The sequence below is a fragment of the Xenopus laevis genome, chromosome 8L (genome assembly GCF_017654675.1).
Source record: "Xenopus laevis strain J_2021 chromosome 8L, Xenopus_laevis_v10.1, whole genome shotgun sequence".
NCBI classification, from domain to species: domain Eukaryota; kingdom Metazoa; phylum Chordata; class Amphibia; order Anura; family Pipidae; genus Xenopus; species Xenopus laevis.
This window is the reverse complement of record NC_054385.1, coordinates 89,793,995-89,812,066: the sequence shown is the minus strand read 5'-3', so window position 1 is coordinate 89,812,066 and position 18,072 is coordinate 89,793,995. Positions and strand designations below refer to the sequence as shown.

At 37.9% G+C, this 18,072-nt stretch overlaps 1 protein-coding gene across 8 annotated transcripts in view; it reads left to right on the top strand.

The window, feature by feature from the left end:
• The window catches only part of ppp1r13b.L (protein phosphatase 1 regulatory subunit 13B L homeolog), a 60,399-nt gene that overhangs the window by 4,173 nt on the left and 38,154 nt on the right, over nt 1-18,072 (top strand). The window contains exon 1 of one of the 8 annotated variants that reach the window (XM_041572131.1): nt 14,386-14,634. Within the exon in view, the coding sequence (XP_041428065.1) occupies nt 14,509-14,634 (126 nt within the window). The 5' untranslated portion in view covers nt 14,386-14,508. 8 annotated transcript variants of the gene reach the window in all.

The following is an 18,072-nucleotide window of genomic DNA, read 5'->3' as shown; positions in this document are numbered from 1 at the left end:
AAGGAACAGTAACATCAAAATATGTAGTGTTTTAAAGTAATGAAAATATTTACTGTTGCTCTGCACTGGTAAAACTGATAGGTTTGCTTCAGAAACACTAATGTAGTTTATAAAGAAGCTGCTGTGTAGCAATGGTGGACATTGAAATTGAATGCTATATGGCACAGGTTAAATAGTGGATAACGGATAACGGATAACACCATTCTGTTCTACAGAGCTTATCTGCTGTGTAACATAAACCTTTTCTCAATTGAATGGCTGTCCCCATTGCTACAGAGCAGCTTATTTATATAAACAATAGTAGTGTTTTACCAATGAAGGGCAACACTGCATTATATTTTTATTACTTTAAAACACTTTAATTTTTTTATTTTACTGTTCCTTTAACTGAAGCTTTCCCCAGCAATGGCAGATCCTTTCGTTTGGAGCATAGCCATTTAATTTCTTTGCAGAGTGGAGATGTGAAGTGTTTCGGGAAAGTTTGTGCTTTGGCTTTTGTTAGCCTCTCTGGGAATCACCTGTAATGGAAAAGCTTTAGTGATTCATCCCCGAAAATGAGCACACAATTCTATAAATGTAGTGAAAGAAATACTTGGAATGTTAGACCTAAACTGGGCTTCAGGATGAAGGCCCCAGTGGCAAATAAACACAGGTTTCCAAATTTGACAACCATCAGTTACAGATTTACTTTTTCATGTTAGTAGTGGGAGAGTTGGAACACTTAATGTGCCAGTATTGATGACGTGCTGCTTGGGTGTGCATCTAGTTTTAATTGCTGATACCCTAAATAGTTTACTGTATGATATAAACAAATCGGATAAGGAAGTTCTGTGCAGAAAAAAAGGATCAATATGCCTCCTGATAAACCTGATATAAGAATACCAATGTGAATGTGTCCTTATTTGGGGGGGAAAAGTAATTACATACCGTCTTGATGTTTTGTAACTCTATTGATTACTTTATTCATTAATTTGGCCTTCCATCATTGAGCTGTCTCCTTTCAATCAATCCTAATATTTCTAATATCTTTGTCGACTTCTCTCTACAACAGAAAAAAATGTAACTCACTAACATTTTACACTAACATTAAATATGTTAAATAAGGAATGTATATGTATTATAATGCAAAGCAATTCATTACAGCAGGTAATATTCTTGGTATTTTTAATTGCTGACCTCCCTCCCCCCCCCCCAGTTGCAAAGTGCTCTGGGGAATTAGCCTTTTCTTGTGCATGTCATTACCCCTTTGCATGCAGCTTGCAGCAGAAGTATAACAGGGCAAAGAGTTAGTGATTGATTGGAGAGGGAGCTGCTGGTACTGCCCTGCCCAAAATTGTGACCAAACAATACCTGGGATTATCTTTGAATACATGAATATGATGTCTGAACTCCACTAGAGTCTATATACACATTTAGCCTGAGATGCAGCCAGCATTCATTGTGCTTTTTATTTTGTTAGCTGAAGGATTCTAAATATTTAAAGGAAACCACACCAGTGTCATTTCAAAACTAAGTAGTGGACAAGCCTGTCTGTTGCCCTTTTCACCCTCTGGCAATAACAGCAAGCTCCTATAATTCACCTGCTAAGTGACAGCTAAGGGACCTAAAACATAGGACATATCTCTATATCCCACCCCCCCCTTCCGCATAATGCAGTGTTTTTCCCCAGAATTCCGGCATTGTTATAGTAACAAGGGAATTTGCACCTGATGCAGTTGTACTGCGCTTGGCGCAATTGCACCTGATCTGCCAAAATGAGCAGAACTACAAACATTTGGTTGCAAATATGATGCAATCATGTGGAAGTCCGGTTGATGTAATTTCTGGTATTCGGTGGGCAAATTAAATCTGTGTCTGATTTGTTAGGCTGCACCAATTGATGCTGGGCACAAAGGGAATGTATACACAGCAAAGATCAAATGGTATATACTGTATGGATTTTTTACATAAACCAAAATGTGCCTTAAGTTTTTAGGCAACATTATATTCTCTAATTTCAACACATCTGACTATGAAAAATGGCTGCTATTAATAATATTATCACCCATCATATAAAGCAGATCTAATTTGTAGGAATGCACCGAATCCTTCGTGAAAGATTCGGCCGAATACCGAACCGAATCTGAACCCTAATTTGCATATGCTAATTAGGGGTGGGAATGGGAAAACATTTTTTACTTCCTTGTTTTGTGACAAAAAATCACACGATTTCCCTCCCTGCCCCTAATTTACATATGCAAATTAGGATTCGGATCCTGGATTCGTTGCATCCCTACTAATTTGCTACTGTCTATGGAAAGTTGTTAGTACTGTCATCAGTACTGCCATCATTTAGAAATGAAATATTACTAACAAATAAAGCATCAGCTCCAAATTTTTAGGTACTGGATATAAATAAATGTAATGTTAATGTAAACCCGTATATGTCCTTGTTACTTTAAAGTTGGTTGTCAAACTATCCTGAATGTAAATTGATTGACACCACATTTGGTACAGTGCTGTAAAATAAGAGGTCTTGAGCATGAGTAATGGGGGGACTGGTTGAGACAGGGAATAGAACACTACATTCTTGTCAGGTATGGTGTTTTAAGTCTTACTGACACATTCCTGTTAAAATGTAGATCATTGTGTATAGTATTGAAAGGATATGGCGTATGGTGCATTTTCTGGGGTTTTGTGCATTTACTTGAAAGGTCTTGGATGATGTCTTGGAGAAAAGGGAATTGGAAATACTGTTGTTTCTTCTACACATGGTAGATGTCATATGTTTTTCTAATATTATTCCATTGGTTCTCAGTCTGCACAGTCCCTTCCAAAAGAAGTAATAAGGTAACATTTACTTTGTAGCACTGTACTGATTATTAACAATAACCAGTAAGACAGGCCTGAACAAGTGGAGACCTGGGATCCTGATATGATGAACAAGAAAAGTGCAAACATAGATGTGCTATAGTAAAACACATGAAAGCAGTAAAAATAATTTACTGTGTAACTCGATTGCTGCCATAGTCTGTCAATGCTGCTGTCTTGCCTTTAGACCTGGGTAATGTCACAAATCCTCTCTGTCTGTACCCCTCTTCATACCCTGTTTGTGGAGCATTTTCAGTGTTCCATTTGGCAGAATTGTGTATCTCGTAGTTCCAGTGCTAATTTATTGTTTCCCAAACCCCCTCCCTTACTGAAAACCTGTGCATAAAACAATCCTAAATGGCTCCATCGCGCATAGTTTTTATTCTTGAAAAAAGTTACTCCTGTATCTGGCTTCACTCTTCTCTTTAGTACTATTGGAACTGAATGGTGCTAATCACTTTGTAAAACTAGAGTAGTGCACAGTACACACCTCTGTCCTATCAAATTACTTCCATTGCCCCAAGCAAATAACAGCGTGCATTTTGCATTTAAGATCTTACGTAAAAGCTATATTTTAGGCCCAAAATAACTTTTTTTTTTTTTTAAATATTGCCCTGAATCCTCTGTGAATTACAACCGGGTGACAATGGTTTGAGGGCTAGAAGTGTGCAATCACTTGCCAGCTTAGACTAGAGCAGTCTTTTGTTTTCTGTTTGTGAACACTTCTGTCTGACTTGACTGCTTGAGTTGTTCTGTTTGCTGCTCTGCAAGTTTGTCTTGTGTTTTTTTATCAAGAGAGTAAGACCATGTAACTTTTTTATATGCATTTGTAGTACTGATTTAAAGGACGTCAAGCCAAAAAAATGTATTGCCTAATAAAAGAAAACACAATTCTAAACAACTTTACAATTTGAATGTATTAAGTTTTTATTACAGGTATGGAATCTGTTACCTGGAAACCCATTATCCAGAAAGCTCTGAATTACAGAATGGCTGTCTCCCATAGACTCCATTTTATCCAAATAATCCAAATTTTAAAAAGGATTTCCTTTTTCTATGTAATAATAAAACAGTAGCTTGTACTTAATCCAAACTAAGATATAATGAATCCATATTTGAAGCAACACTATACAATTAGGTTTATTTCAGACTTATAGGATTTTCTAGTAGACTTAAGGTATGACTGTCCAAATTACAGAAAGATCTGTTATCCGGACAAAAGTCTTCTAGAAAATCATGTAAACATTAAATAAACCCAAATGGGCTGGTTTTGCTTCCAATAAGGATTAATTATATATTAGATTGGATCAAGTACATGGTACAGTTTTAATATTACGGAGAAAAAGGAAATAATTTTTAAAAATTGATTATTTGGATGAAATGGGAGACGGCTGTTCTGTAATTCGGAGCATTCTGGATAACAGGTTTCTCAATGATGGTACCAAGCATGTTTGCTTTTCTTTTCTAACTTATAGGTAACTGTTGATATCTAATTGCTGATTGGTTGCTATGGGTAACTGCACGAGTGATGTTTTTCTCCAATGTTTTACAATGTTTTATGACCAATAGGCCCCTAAATGTAACAAATCATAGCTCATTCCTGTTTCACTGACACATGCAATGCTGCTTAATGGTAGTAGTATTTTAATTAGATCTTGATTGTTCTTTATGCAGTTGTATCATTGTGAACTGGAAATGTGCTGGTCTGCCTTAGGTTGTGCAGCTAGCTTGGCATTGAACAGCCTAGTTCCCAATAGACTGCTGATCTGTCACGTGTAGCCATAAAGGGCTGTGGTTTACTGCCTGTTCTGGCCTGTGACTTTGTGAATCAGAACCCAGGCTCTTTGTAGTGTGAGCACTGCTACACTCCAGGGCGTAGCACAGATAAACAAAAAGTAGCAGGTTACTACTACAATTTACCTTTGTGTCCAGTTTCTCTGTAACATTATCAGTGATAACTGAGCCTCAAGCTGCAGTGCCACTAAACATTGCCACGTGACTAAGCCTGCTCCACAGCCATAAATTCCAGTTTGCCCATTGTTCTTGCTTTACATTTGTCACATGGGCAAATATTATTGCACATGCTGTGTCATGTGCAACCCTGTGCAGATTGCTGGATATGTTTTGTAAAAACGCTGCCTAGCAGTTTTACTGTATGTATGATATTGCATTATGTGCAAAACTTGCTATCACCTACCATCCCTAAAATTGTTTTCTTGTGGTGCCTGTATATGTTTTGTGTGTCTGCAATCCAATCAAAAGATATTGGTGCCCTGTGTGTGTGCGCGCCGTAGAACATTGCAATCTGAGTCAGTCTGATGTTCATTTATTGGACCAAATTGCGTCTAAACTACGGCAGAAATAAATAACATATACACAAGGCTTTGCCACGAATGCAGCACCTCTTTGACATATTACACATGAAAAATTATAAAAATGGTACTGTACATTAGTTGGGTATGATTAGTACAGGTATGAGATCCATTATCCAGAGAAGCTTTGAATTACAGGAAGGCCATCATTTTATCCACATAATCCACATTTTTAAAAATGATTTCCTTTTTTTCTGTAATAAAACAGTACCTTGTACTTGATTACAATTAAGACATATTTAATCCTTATTGGAGCCAAAACCAGCCTATTGGGTTTATTTCATGTTTAAATTATATTCTAGTAGAATTTAAAGTATGAAGATCCAAATTACAGAAAGGTCTGTCAAATGAAAAACCCCAGGTCCCAAACATTCTGGATAACCAGTCCCATACCTGTATAATATGGCAAACTGTGCAATCTGCAGGTCCATTATTTACTTCCTTACATAGGTAGACGTTTCTTGACTGGCCTTGGTGGAACCTGTGCTAATCTGATTCAATTTATTTGCCAATGAGCAACCATGAGAAAATGGATCTTTGTGCTGGGAAAATTGGTTGGCTTGTTCAATTGAATTCTAGAGAATACAGGCTGTTATGGGTCATGAGATGACTTGCTTTTAGTTTTGCTGATCAACTTTGGTTTAAAAATCCAGAGGCTGTGATTCTAAAAGAATATATGTGCAGGTGATCATATGATTTAGATAAACTGACAGAATTGCACAGCATTTTTATAAATGTTTTTTTTTTTAACATTGTTTAATTAGTGTAAACGGTTAGATTTGATAAATATCTGTCCTGTTGGAGTAGCTACACTTGTTCTTAGCAGGTCCAACTAGGGAGATCATGTTACTCTCATGTATTATAACAGAATCCTTGAACACTGTGGGGTAAGAAGGAACTGGGTTTGGAAGAGCTGCATTGGCAGCTGTTTTCACCTATGAGGAGTTGCAGATAAACATAGATTATACTTGCGACCACTAGCTTGGGAATCCGAAACAGATCAGTTTCCCTATGTACTATTATACTGCATGAAAATAATGTTTGATTACTTGGATTCATTAGCACTTGCATTAAAATCACAGTTTTTTTTAGGGATGCACCGAATCCACTATTTTGGATTCGGCCGAACCCCCAAATCCTTCACGAAAGTTTCGGCCGAATACCGAACCGAATCCGAACCCTAATTTGCATATGCAAATTAGGGGTGGGAAGGCAAAAACATTTTTACTTCCTTGTTTTGTGACTAAAAGTCACTCAGTTTCCCACCCCTAATTTACATATGCAAATTAGGATTCAGGTTTGGCTGGGCGGAAGGATTAGGCCGAATCCTGAACCGAATCCTGGGTTTGGTGCATCCCTACTGTTTTTTCAAGTAAACGGTTCTCAGAGGAGTTTGAGTGCAAGTGCTTTGGATTGTTAGTGCTTGTGAGTAGGAACTTTTTTTTTTTTTTTTATCCCATTTTGATTCTAAAACCCTTGTTTGTTATATTGTTGAAGGACTCCTGTTATAAACTGTTGTAAAACTTTGCATAACTTCCTGGCTCTGTATACATAAACGATGATGATATATTGGTCCTTAAACATTATCAGAATGACTTTTCTCACGGTAACAGATTTGGCACCAAAAAGTGTTTTTTCACATATTTTTTATTACTTGTCCTTCGGGTTCCCTATTTGGGCGTGTGACACTAAAACACACAAAAAAACAAAGCTGATAAATGTGCTAGTATGCCAGTTTTACTGCCATGAAAGCACTTTCTCCCTAGACAATTGCTGCCGTTCAAATGTTGCTAGATAAATGACCTGCTGTTTATTGCATGTCACACATCCCCGAGGTCACCAGGTCAAAAAGGCTTCTCAATTAATTTCAAGCAAAATGGTGCAAAATATATTGTCATCAAATAACAGACATACTTGCCTTCAAGCAAGTAGACCTTTCTAGATGCAGGAGCCACAAACAAAACACATGGCATGTCTTTTTTTAAAAACCTTTTAAGATTCTTGACCTTGCATTTCTAGTATTAAGGGGGTTTTTGTTGTTCGTGATAAAGCTCATTTGGAATGACTGCTCACAAAAGCATTCTGGTAGATATCTGCTCATTTAGTCAAAGTGTATGACCAGCTTTAGTTCTCTACATTATCCTTCTGTGTAGAGGTATGGGATCTGTTATCTGGAAACCCATTATCCAGAAAACGTACGCAAAGGCCGTCTCCCATAGACTCCATTTTATCCAAATAATTTCCTTTTCCTCTGCAATAATAAAACAAACTAAGATATAATTAATCATTATTGGAAGCAAAAACCAGTGTATTGGGTTTATTTAATGTTCACATGATTTTCCAGTAGACTTAAGGTATGAAGATCCAAATGACAGAAAGAACTGTTACCTGGAAAATCCCAGGTCCTGAGTTCTGGATAAATGGTCCCATACCTGTACTAGAAATCCAGATCTTTATGGCTTCTATCTTTTGTGTAGATCAGTCTTCTGAGACTGTCTCCCAATTTCATTTATTATTTTAAGGCATTGATTTGTAGGTTTTCTTTATGATACAGGTATATGGGAACTGTTTTCCAGAATGCTCGGGACCTGAGGTTTTCTGGATTCCTGATCTTTCCATAATTTGGATCTTCATACCTACCATACTAGAAAATCATTTAAACATTAAATAAACACAATAGGCTGGTTTTGCTTTCAATAAGGATTAATTATATCTTAGTTTGGATCAAGTACAAGGTACTGATTTATTATTACAGGAACTGATTTTTAAAAATTTGGATTATTTGAATAAAATAGAATCTGTGGAAAACGGCCTTTCCTTAATTTGGAGCTTTCGGCATAACGGGTTTCCGGATAATGTATCCCATACCTGTACTTGTTATTTTGCCAACAGTATTGACACAATAGGGAATTCTATTACTCATTAATTTCGCACTTCCTTCTTTTTCTCCAGGGACATCCGTTTCCCAATAAGCTATTTGTTTAGCCTTAGCTGAGAGGGGGTGGGTGCAGCAAGAAGGAGGAGGAGGTTGTACTGTTGTTACATAATAGCTGTCAAAGCCAAACACTGGCACTACAGGAATGTGACTATAAGCAGTAGAGTGACCTTTAAGTGACAAGCCCTGAACTGTTAAAGTCCATCTGATTGTAATTTGTTCTGTTCAGAGGAAGCACCTGCTTTATACATGTTTACAGGCATTCGCTCTATTATCCAGATTGTTTGAGACCTGGGCTTCCCAGATAAGAGGTCTTTGTAGCAGTATGATTGTTTTGTAATCAACAATATGACCATGCTTATATTATGTATCAGTGCGATAGCTAGCTCCTCTGGGACATGGACTGATGTGAATTATGTAGAACATCTCTAAAGTGCTGAGGCATGTCAGCATATTGGGATTGTACACATTATGCCAAACAGAAAAGGCAAAAAGGATATTGCCATGCCTTATGCAGCACAATGGGGAATGGATAGAGAAAATTCTTAGGGGAATGACATTTACTATGAAATAATCCCGTGGACAAGTAGTGAAATAGATTTTTCTTTTCCTTCTAAACATTAACTACATCCCAAGGAATGTTCCCATTAATGTATAATTAATGTATGCAGTGTGTTGATTGGGCACTGATCTGCTATATTTATATACATACTACATTGTCTTTGTGATCCAACAGTTTCTGCACAACTTCCAGTGAACATTGATCCCAGGGAACACCTTGGACAATTACTACCCTTTTCATAATCTCACTGCTTCCTTCATCAATGAGTAAAGGTGGCCATAGACGACAAGATCCGCTTGTTTGGCGACATAGTCAAACGAGCCGATCTTTCCCCAATATGCCATTTACGGGCATGGCTATATCGGGGGTAATCTGAACGTTCGGCCCTATGGCCAAACGATCGGATTACGATGAGAGCGCAATGGGACGGTAGGGACAAAATCAAACCTGTCCGATCGACCAAACGACCGTTCTCCGCCGGACGAAAAATGTCGGGACTCTCCACACACTGTCCGAATACCCTATTCGTACCATAGGATCTTTGCATCTATGGCCAGCTTAAGGCATTACACACAGTTACATACAATAAAAATAAAAAAAAGGCCTGTTATTAAAAGCGGAACTCCAGCTTCCAATCCAAAATCTGATAAAGAGGCCCACATAACACAGAAACCCCTAATATATCCATCACAGTAAACCTGTTTCTTCACAAAGTATGAATAAATGCTATTTTCTATGCTGAAATCTAGCTGTTTAACAGTTCTTTTCTTTCTGCATCATTTGAAATCCTGGCAGTGAAGGAGGGACTAAACACTGATGTTACAAATGTAACAATCTCTCCACAGCTTACATGCAGCATGCAGGAACTATATAACCTAAAATGCTTCACACTGTGATGTTCCTTCTCTTATTGAAATCACATGTGCAGGCAGTTGTGGGGTTTGGAGGATGCTGGCTGAGGACAGCTGACTGTTGATACAAAGTAGCAGTAGTCAGCCAGCTCAGCAAAGTAGTCAGATAGATCAGCAGGAGAGCAAGCGGCTAGGCTTAGGGATCTGTCAGAAACCATTAAAAACCATGAAAAGTGTCTTTATCAACTGGCACAAGAATTGTAATGGCAAACAAGAAGATCTCGGGTGTTCTCATTGGTGGTTTTAAGTAGCCCAAGCACATGCAAAATCACTGTATTGACTTGTATGGCAATCGCCGAAAGGCAATAGTTCAAGTCAGGTGTTTACAACTTTGTAAGTTGAAAATAAGGACTGACACTGCTTTTGCTTGTGCTTGAAGATTGTCAACGTGGTTAATTTCATGCAATGGAACTACTTTCAGTCAGGCTATTGTTTCTCCTACTCATTGTAACTGGAGGAGTTGTAACTTGGGTTAGCCGGACTTGGATTTTTTCTATAAAGTTTTGTTCTCATATTTACCACTAGGGTAATGAGGACATTTTTTTTTTTGCAATGCAGGTGTCGGGGAACTGCAATCTGGTTCGCTTCTCACTGTTCTGTTCATGGGCTGCTGCAGGAGTAAGGGAGGGGTAATATCACTCCAACTTGCAGTACAGCAGTAAAGAGTGACTGAAACTTATCAGAACACAATTCACATGACTGAGGGCACCTGGAAAACTGACATGTCTACCCTCATGTCCGATCTCAAAATTAAATATTTAAAATCTGTTTGCGCTTTAGAAAAATGGATTCCAATGCAGGATTCTGCTGGAGGAGCGCTATTAACGGATGCATTTTGTAAAAAAACCAAAATTTTTTCCGATGACAGAATCCCTATAATATTCTGTCTGCTTGAAACAATGGAGTTGACATAATAATAAACTAAGTGATGAACCCAGCAGTCTGCTTACTCTAGGTATCTACTGTGCGAATGGAAATTAAGGAGTGCCTAATCTTTCATAATCCTTGGATTTATGCTTTATTATCTTCATTGGCATGGGTCTGTTGAAGTGCATAATGTGTTACTAATTCCAAATGCATGGAATAATTAATACACTGTACATAGGGTATTATCTTATGTCTGTGACTATTTGGCAATATATTTTTAGGATCCCGGTTATAAAGGCAGCAAATATGTGGTATGTTTGTCCTCCCCTCCTCCCTTTTTCCTTCCTTGAGCTGTCTCATCGCATTATTGTCTACTGCGGTAATAGTATCGAGTGTAAAGGGGAAGTGCATAGCTAATAACAGGGATTTGCAGAAGACCATTTTAAAATGTATTTTTGTTCTGTAAAATGCTAGCATAGTAGTTACATAGTTAAATGTAACTATTTCAGCTGTTTAATTCTTACATTATACAGCGATGCATGCGACCTCTATGGTACATAAGAAATAACATTTGAGCTTTCCAAAATATTCCAGGGATGGGAAACCTGCAACCCTCAAGCACCAATGGCTAGAGAGAGAGCTTATATTTGTTGCTCAGCATCTGTAGTGCCACAGTTTACATATACCTGAAATACACACTTCAACACACTAGTGATGTGCGGGTCCACCACCTGACCCTGACTAGCCCCCTCCCAAACCTGCCTTGCCCTCTCCGTCCCCTCTATTTATAGACCCGTGCCCGCCCCATCCCGCTGTGACATCATGAAAGGGGCAGGGCAGGTGCGAGTCTATAAAAGATTTTGTTTGCGGTAGCCGGCCTGAACCCGCCCAACGTCCCATGGGTTTCGTGCCAGCTCGCTCATCACTACTACTCACTAACGGAACAAAAATAACATCTTTATGGACTAAATATTTTGTGGTGTTAGCTTTTATTACAGTTTCTGTATTTTTTCTCTATTACTAAGTGGAAGTTGACATATTTAGTTGAAAATATTTTAACCCAGTCTGTTGCATGTTAAAAGCCTATAATAAACACAGGTTTTAAATGAATTATTCTTATGCTTTACCAATAACCATCCAGTGCAGCATTCTAAACTTTCCAACAGTGTGGTCCTCCTGCTTTTGAGATGCAGTACACATGTGGTTTGCTGTGTAAATGCCCTTGGTCATGAGTTTGTTTTAGGTTTAGACCCTTGAATCTCACATGATCACAGTGCATTGAAAAATCATTTTATTGGACCACTATGTCTTTGCATTTAATTAGTCTAGCATAGCATTCCAGAAGGGAGAAACTAGAGTTCCTGTTGTTTTCAGTGTCAGAATGCTATGAAAATCCATTCTGTCAGATACACAGGTAATTGCGTGGGTTTAAATCTGTGTACACACACAGGCATTTACATTCTCTCTCCTGCATTCACAATCTTAGATGTGATGGCTGCTCCATTAACATAGGGCACATGCAACTTGTTTCTGCTGGCATTTGCCCCATTTAGAAACCCACATATTAGGTCAGATTGAACTGAAAGTAAGTTGTTTTTTAGTTCAGTTAAGGAATTATATGTGGTTATTGTGTGCTTCTTTTTTATCATATGGGTGCATAACGCATATTAACGTATAAGATTTTTACTTTTAAACAGGTGACCAGGAAAATTTGAATTTTTTTATGGGCTTTTGCACCAAGGCAAAAGTACTACAGTATATACTAAAATGCACTAATTCTGCCCAAGTGCAGTAACCTATAGCAACCAATAAGATGTCGTTTAAACAGGTGACCAGTAAATGGTACCTGCAGATTAGGTGCTACGGGTTACTGTACCTGGGCAAACTCAATGCCTTTTTATACATAAACTCATTAATGTATTTTATTAAATAACCCCATATACATGTCTTAAACCTTTAAAATAACAGTTATACAAAAAAAAAGTGCTTTTTGTTTGCATTTAAATATAATGTGCTGTTGCCCTGCACTGGTACACTGCTCTGTCGCCATGGGGGCAGCCATTCAAGATAAATAGGGCAGAAAGGCTTATGTTTACATTGCAGATAACCTATAGCTGTATAGAATACATTGGTTTTAGTTCTTACACAAGAGATAAACAGATGTTGAACCATTCGTGGCTGGGTACAGGACTAAATTTTGAAAACTTTTTTTTTAAAATATAAAATAGGTCATTTGTTTGTTTATTTGTAGGTCGATTTTTTACGAGTCCATGATTACTGACATTTACAAGGTTAAGTCATTTGTTCTGCTGAAGGAAAGCTGATGTTAGAACAGCTAATACATATAGCCTGTCAAGCTCTGGATCATTTCTGCTGAGCGTAGGTACTTGTATAACACACTATGGCAGGATGCAGGCCCATACAGTAGAGTACCTGTTAAAGAGGCACTTCTATGTAACGCATTAAATAAATATGCACAGGTACTAACTCAGGATATTATGTGTATATCTAATTAGATGTATTTTAATAAACAATGATGTTGTAAAAATGTTTATACACAACCACAAAGCTGACTCACGCCTACCATTTAATTCTGTTTGTGCAACTTTAAAGCTTTTATCTTTGCACTCTTTGTGTCTGTTTGCTCACCCATGTAAGCCTGCTGCCGGTGAAAGAAAGGAGATTAACATTTTGTCCAAATGATCAGAATTGTATTATTGTAATTTGAATGTGAGTGATGTCTTCTGGAGATGTGGGGGCTAAATGAGAAACAAAGGGAAGTGTTCTCATTGGATGGCAGAACCTGGTACATTCAAGGTACTGAAGAATTGTGAAAACTGAGGAGGGCTGACGAAGTGGGCATGGCAGAAGAGCATTTTTTTTTTTAATTTCAGGCAAAGGGAGGTGTTTAAATAATAGACTTATAATATAATGAGTTCTTAGAACTTGCCACCTCATCCCCCTATAGTCTTACACTCTGCAGCTTGCATTCCTCCTCTCTCTTAATTGGGTTGTTCACCTTTAAATTAACTTTTAGTATGCTGTAGAGAGCGATATGCTGAGGCGATTAGTTTTCATTTTTTATTTGTCGTTTTTGAGTTATTTAGCTTTTTATTCAGCAGCTCTCTCAATTGCATTTTTATAAATCTAGTTGCTAATATCCAAATTACCCTAGCAACCTTTGATGTTGAAATGTCAGGGCCTATTTAGTATGTCTGTTCAGGGCCACTCCCTGTGTACAACACCCAGTTCCACTACTGTTTCCTGCCTTAAAACGTTCTCTTTTTCTTGTGAATTTCATCTCGGTATTCCTGTTTAGAAAATCTTCCCTCTGCTTCTCCAAACAAAGCCAAAGGCAGTATCCCATCAACCGAAAATTGCAACACTAAACCCTTCTATTTGTTCCTGTATGTTACCTACCCACTTAGATTGTAAGCTTTACAGGGCAGAGACTTCCTTTCTCTTGTGTCACTGCACACTAGACACTGCACACTGTTGAATGTAGCTGTATCTATATTGTTTTTTGTGTATTCCCCATCTGATCTTTTAGGGGGTTATTAAAAAATACCCTTGAAAACTCAAAATTTGCAAATAAAAATTAACTCGACCTTTGATCAATAACCCCCATAATGTATCATCTTCAGTGTACAGCACTACGTATCTAAGTAGTGTTATATAGATTAAAATGTATGTATTTACATAAATAAATATTCGGTAGAAGCACTCGGCACTGACACAAGGCTATATATTCATTGCACAACCGGCCCCTCTCTACTTATGCTTGTTTTCCTAATTAGGCGAGGCATAATCCACCATATCATCTAGCTGTCACATCCATGGCCTGCTTTATGTCCTCTGTACTCCTTATCAGCCTTCATAGCCACACGGATCTCCAGACACCACCATTCTGGAAACGAAACCTTTAGAGCAGGTTCCATCTAAAGAATTTTCCCCTTATTCCTTTTGGATTGTACATTGTATTCTTCATGAGGTTTTCCCCGTGACCTACACATGAGGAATTTTATCACAATGATTCTGCAAAGCCTTATAAACAAACCCAAAGGCAAGTCCCAGCGATGTGAAAGGATTCCGTCTAAGTCTTGCAAAAGAAAAAAGGAGACAGTGGTTATGGAAAAGGTAGGCAGGATTACTCCTATTTTATGGTTTGCTTAATAATGCAAGGTTATATGGAGTTATTACATCTATAATATTGTTACTATAATGAAATGTTTGGTGAACCCCCCAGACTGGTAACATTCATGTAGAAAATGCTTGTCAATTTAGAGCAGTTGGTAGACGATCGTTCTCAGTTGGTTTATTGTTTGTGCACACTAAAAAATGTGCTGGTTGTGAGGAGAAATTGCATTATTTTAGCAAAAGATGAAAAGTATAGTGTTACTGTTCAATAAACTTTCTTAGAAGGATGCATTAGGCAAAAGTTTATTAAAATATGAATTATGTTCATATTTGTATAATTCACACATACCTAAAGCTTTCGTTTACAACTATAGCAAGCTGTTTCATTTGAGATGTTAGGACCAATGTACAGCACATTGGCCCCAAGGGTGGACTACAATAACATGGGGCCACCCATAGATTATTCTCTCATGTAGGAACTGGGATTTATTGACAGACTGAAAAGCCCTATAGCGGTAATTTGTTAATAACATGAATTCAGAATGACATGTTGACAAGTAGAACAAATATCTGAAAATATGATATGACAGAACCAGATTTAAATATTTACATTTAACTGTGTGAAAACATATGCAGTGTTTTGTTAGATTAAAAAAACAATGTAAATCATTTTCAAGGCACGTTTTCCTGTTTTTTTGTAATATCATTTTTTTGTGGAAAGACATACTATACTGTTTGTTTTATCCCACTGATATGGACCAATAGTTTATTCTTCCTCATGCAAAATAGGACTTAGACTAGTCCTGTTAGTAGGTTGCCCGTAACATTTTAGGCATATTTTATTCATGTTTTATGCATCCATTCTGCATTTTAAAATGGCATTCGGTATCTTACCACTCTTGTCTAGTTTCTGTTAGCATTACAACAGAACTCTGGCTATGAAATAGAATGTTTAGTGTAAAGCCCCTCTGTTCTGGTTAACTGGGACACTATCTTTTCTTATGGTTCACTATTGATAAACACAGAATAAGATCATCATCTGTGTTGTGACCACAGCACAGAAGTATAAAAAATCTGTACAACAGTTTTTTACAGCAGTTATAAAATGTGTAGTAAAGAATTGATTTTTAAAAATTGATTGATACATAGGGAAATATGGTTAAGACATATGGCACACTGGTCAACCACATACTTTTAAAAGAGAATGTTCTGAATGGTAGGCCACCAGGCACCATCAACAGGCACTGCCTTTCCTGTTCATCTCAGTGGGTGGAGGTGACAAGTGGACAAGGCCATTTCCCTCTGCTGGTATCCATCAGACAACATATGAGCCAAATGTCATTGGCCATAAGCTAGCAATACAAGATGGTCTTCACTGGTGACTTGGCCCTTTCAGTCAGCAACTTGTTGGCCCGTGTATGTGAAAAGTCTGACAGCCAGCTGAACCTTTAATTGGCTAGAAATCTATGGAGCAGATGAAAAGCTGTTGGATGGGGTACCATTTTGTTTATTGTTTGGTCCTCTCCTGATGTGCTTCCTTGGGCACCTATCTGATTTGTTGACCTGGGGGGGCAAACAAATGTTTTCAACTGATTTGGGCCTAACATTGGGGGCCAAATCAGGCAAACATCTTCTCCTTTGGTGACCTTGCCAAGAAAAAGTAAATCTATACATGTAAACACAGCTCAACACGCCAACCTCTCCAAGTTTTGGCATGCTTTTTGGATGAGAATCTAGCAATCTGTATAACAAAAATTAAAGGTGCAGTGGTCTGAGATTCTGTCTAATGAAAGTGTTTTAAAGTAATGAAAATATAATGTCCTGTTGCTCTGCACTGGTACAACTGGTGTGTTTGCTTCAGAAACTCTACTATAATTTATATAAACAAGCTGCTGTGTATCCAGGTGGGCAGCCATTCAAAGCTGAAAAAGGAGAAAAGGCACAGGAGACACAGATATGATCTGCAGTATGCAATGAGATTCATCAGAACTGATCTGTTATGCCTTCCTGTCAGCAAGAATGCGAATCGCGGGCGGGATGGCATGTGTTGCTTCGGTTTTCGGAAGTCGCCCAAAGTTTCCTCATGAGACAACTTTGTAAAACTGAAGCAATACATATGCCATTCCACTGGCGATTTACATTCTTGTTGGTGGAAAGGCATCGCCCTGTGTGTCACCACTCTTACCAGTGCAGGGCAACAGTAAACTATATTGCCATTCCACATTAATTTTTTGGTTTTACAGTTCCTTTAACAATAATGAAGATAAGAAAGTATGCCAAGGTAGTCCGCTGTATTTTTAGATATGTAATTAAGATATGTCATTTTAAAAAAGGATAAGAAAAAAGGCACAGCTGCCAGCAATAGTGCAAACAGATCTGGGTATATGTATAAAATGCCTAAAAAAATGTATGGTTTTTATTTGTATTACTGTGCAAATTGCTTTAATCCTTCCCAAATCCCTATCATCTATAATCTGTATTGACCAACATATTCTGCCCCTTAGCCACTCTTATAATTATAGCTGTCTTCTTTCTGCAACATAGTTTAAAATGACAACGTGCTCCATGGTACATTAAAAAAAAACAAGAAATTAAATCTGAATGGATATTCTTTCTGTAAAAAAAAAAAAAAAAAAAAAATCAGTTCCATTTTATGATGCATGGAAAAAAACATCTTCTCTGGTGACCTACTTTCAGTACAAGAATTATGTTTGCATGGTCAGACATTGCCTTGTCAGAATGTTAATATTTTTGAAAACTGTGTTGTACCATATTTTACACAACCCTTCCAAAAGATTATCACTTGATTTGGCACATCTCGCTTATAAACTGCAATAATATAGAGTGTTCATGCACTAGATTCTCTTCATTAAACCCTTCCACACGATCTTCTTCCTGCTTCCTCCTTCTTCGTCCGGCTGTGCATGCACAGTAGAAAGAAAAGCCGAACTTTAACTAAAAAGTCAGCTATTTCGCTCAACTGTGCATGCGTTTGCCCCGGGAAATTTGAAAACAGAAGAAGATGGAAGTGGATCGTTCTGTGGTGCTGACTGGTATAACCCCGGGCCAGTGCAGTTTTCTGCTGATAGGAGCACTGGCCCGGAGTTATACCAGCACCACTGAGCGATCCACTTCTGTCTTTAAATTTCCTGGGGCAAACGCATGCACAGTTGAGCGAAATAGCTGACTTTTTAATTAAAGTTCAGCTTTTCGTTCTACTGTGCATGCACAGCCGCACGAAGATGGAGGAAGCAGGAAGAAGATCGCTCCGTGGTGCTCACTGGTATAACCAGGTAAGTCAATACAATCCCTTGGGGGTTCCTTACATTTGGCACCCCTAAGTGCAACAAGCCTTTCCTTCTTTAACATTTCAATAGCCTATATATCATTTTTTGGAACTCTGATGCCTTCTCAGACTAACAAACTATGTACTTTTAA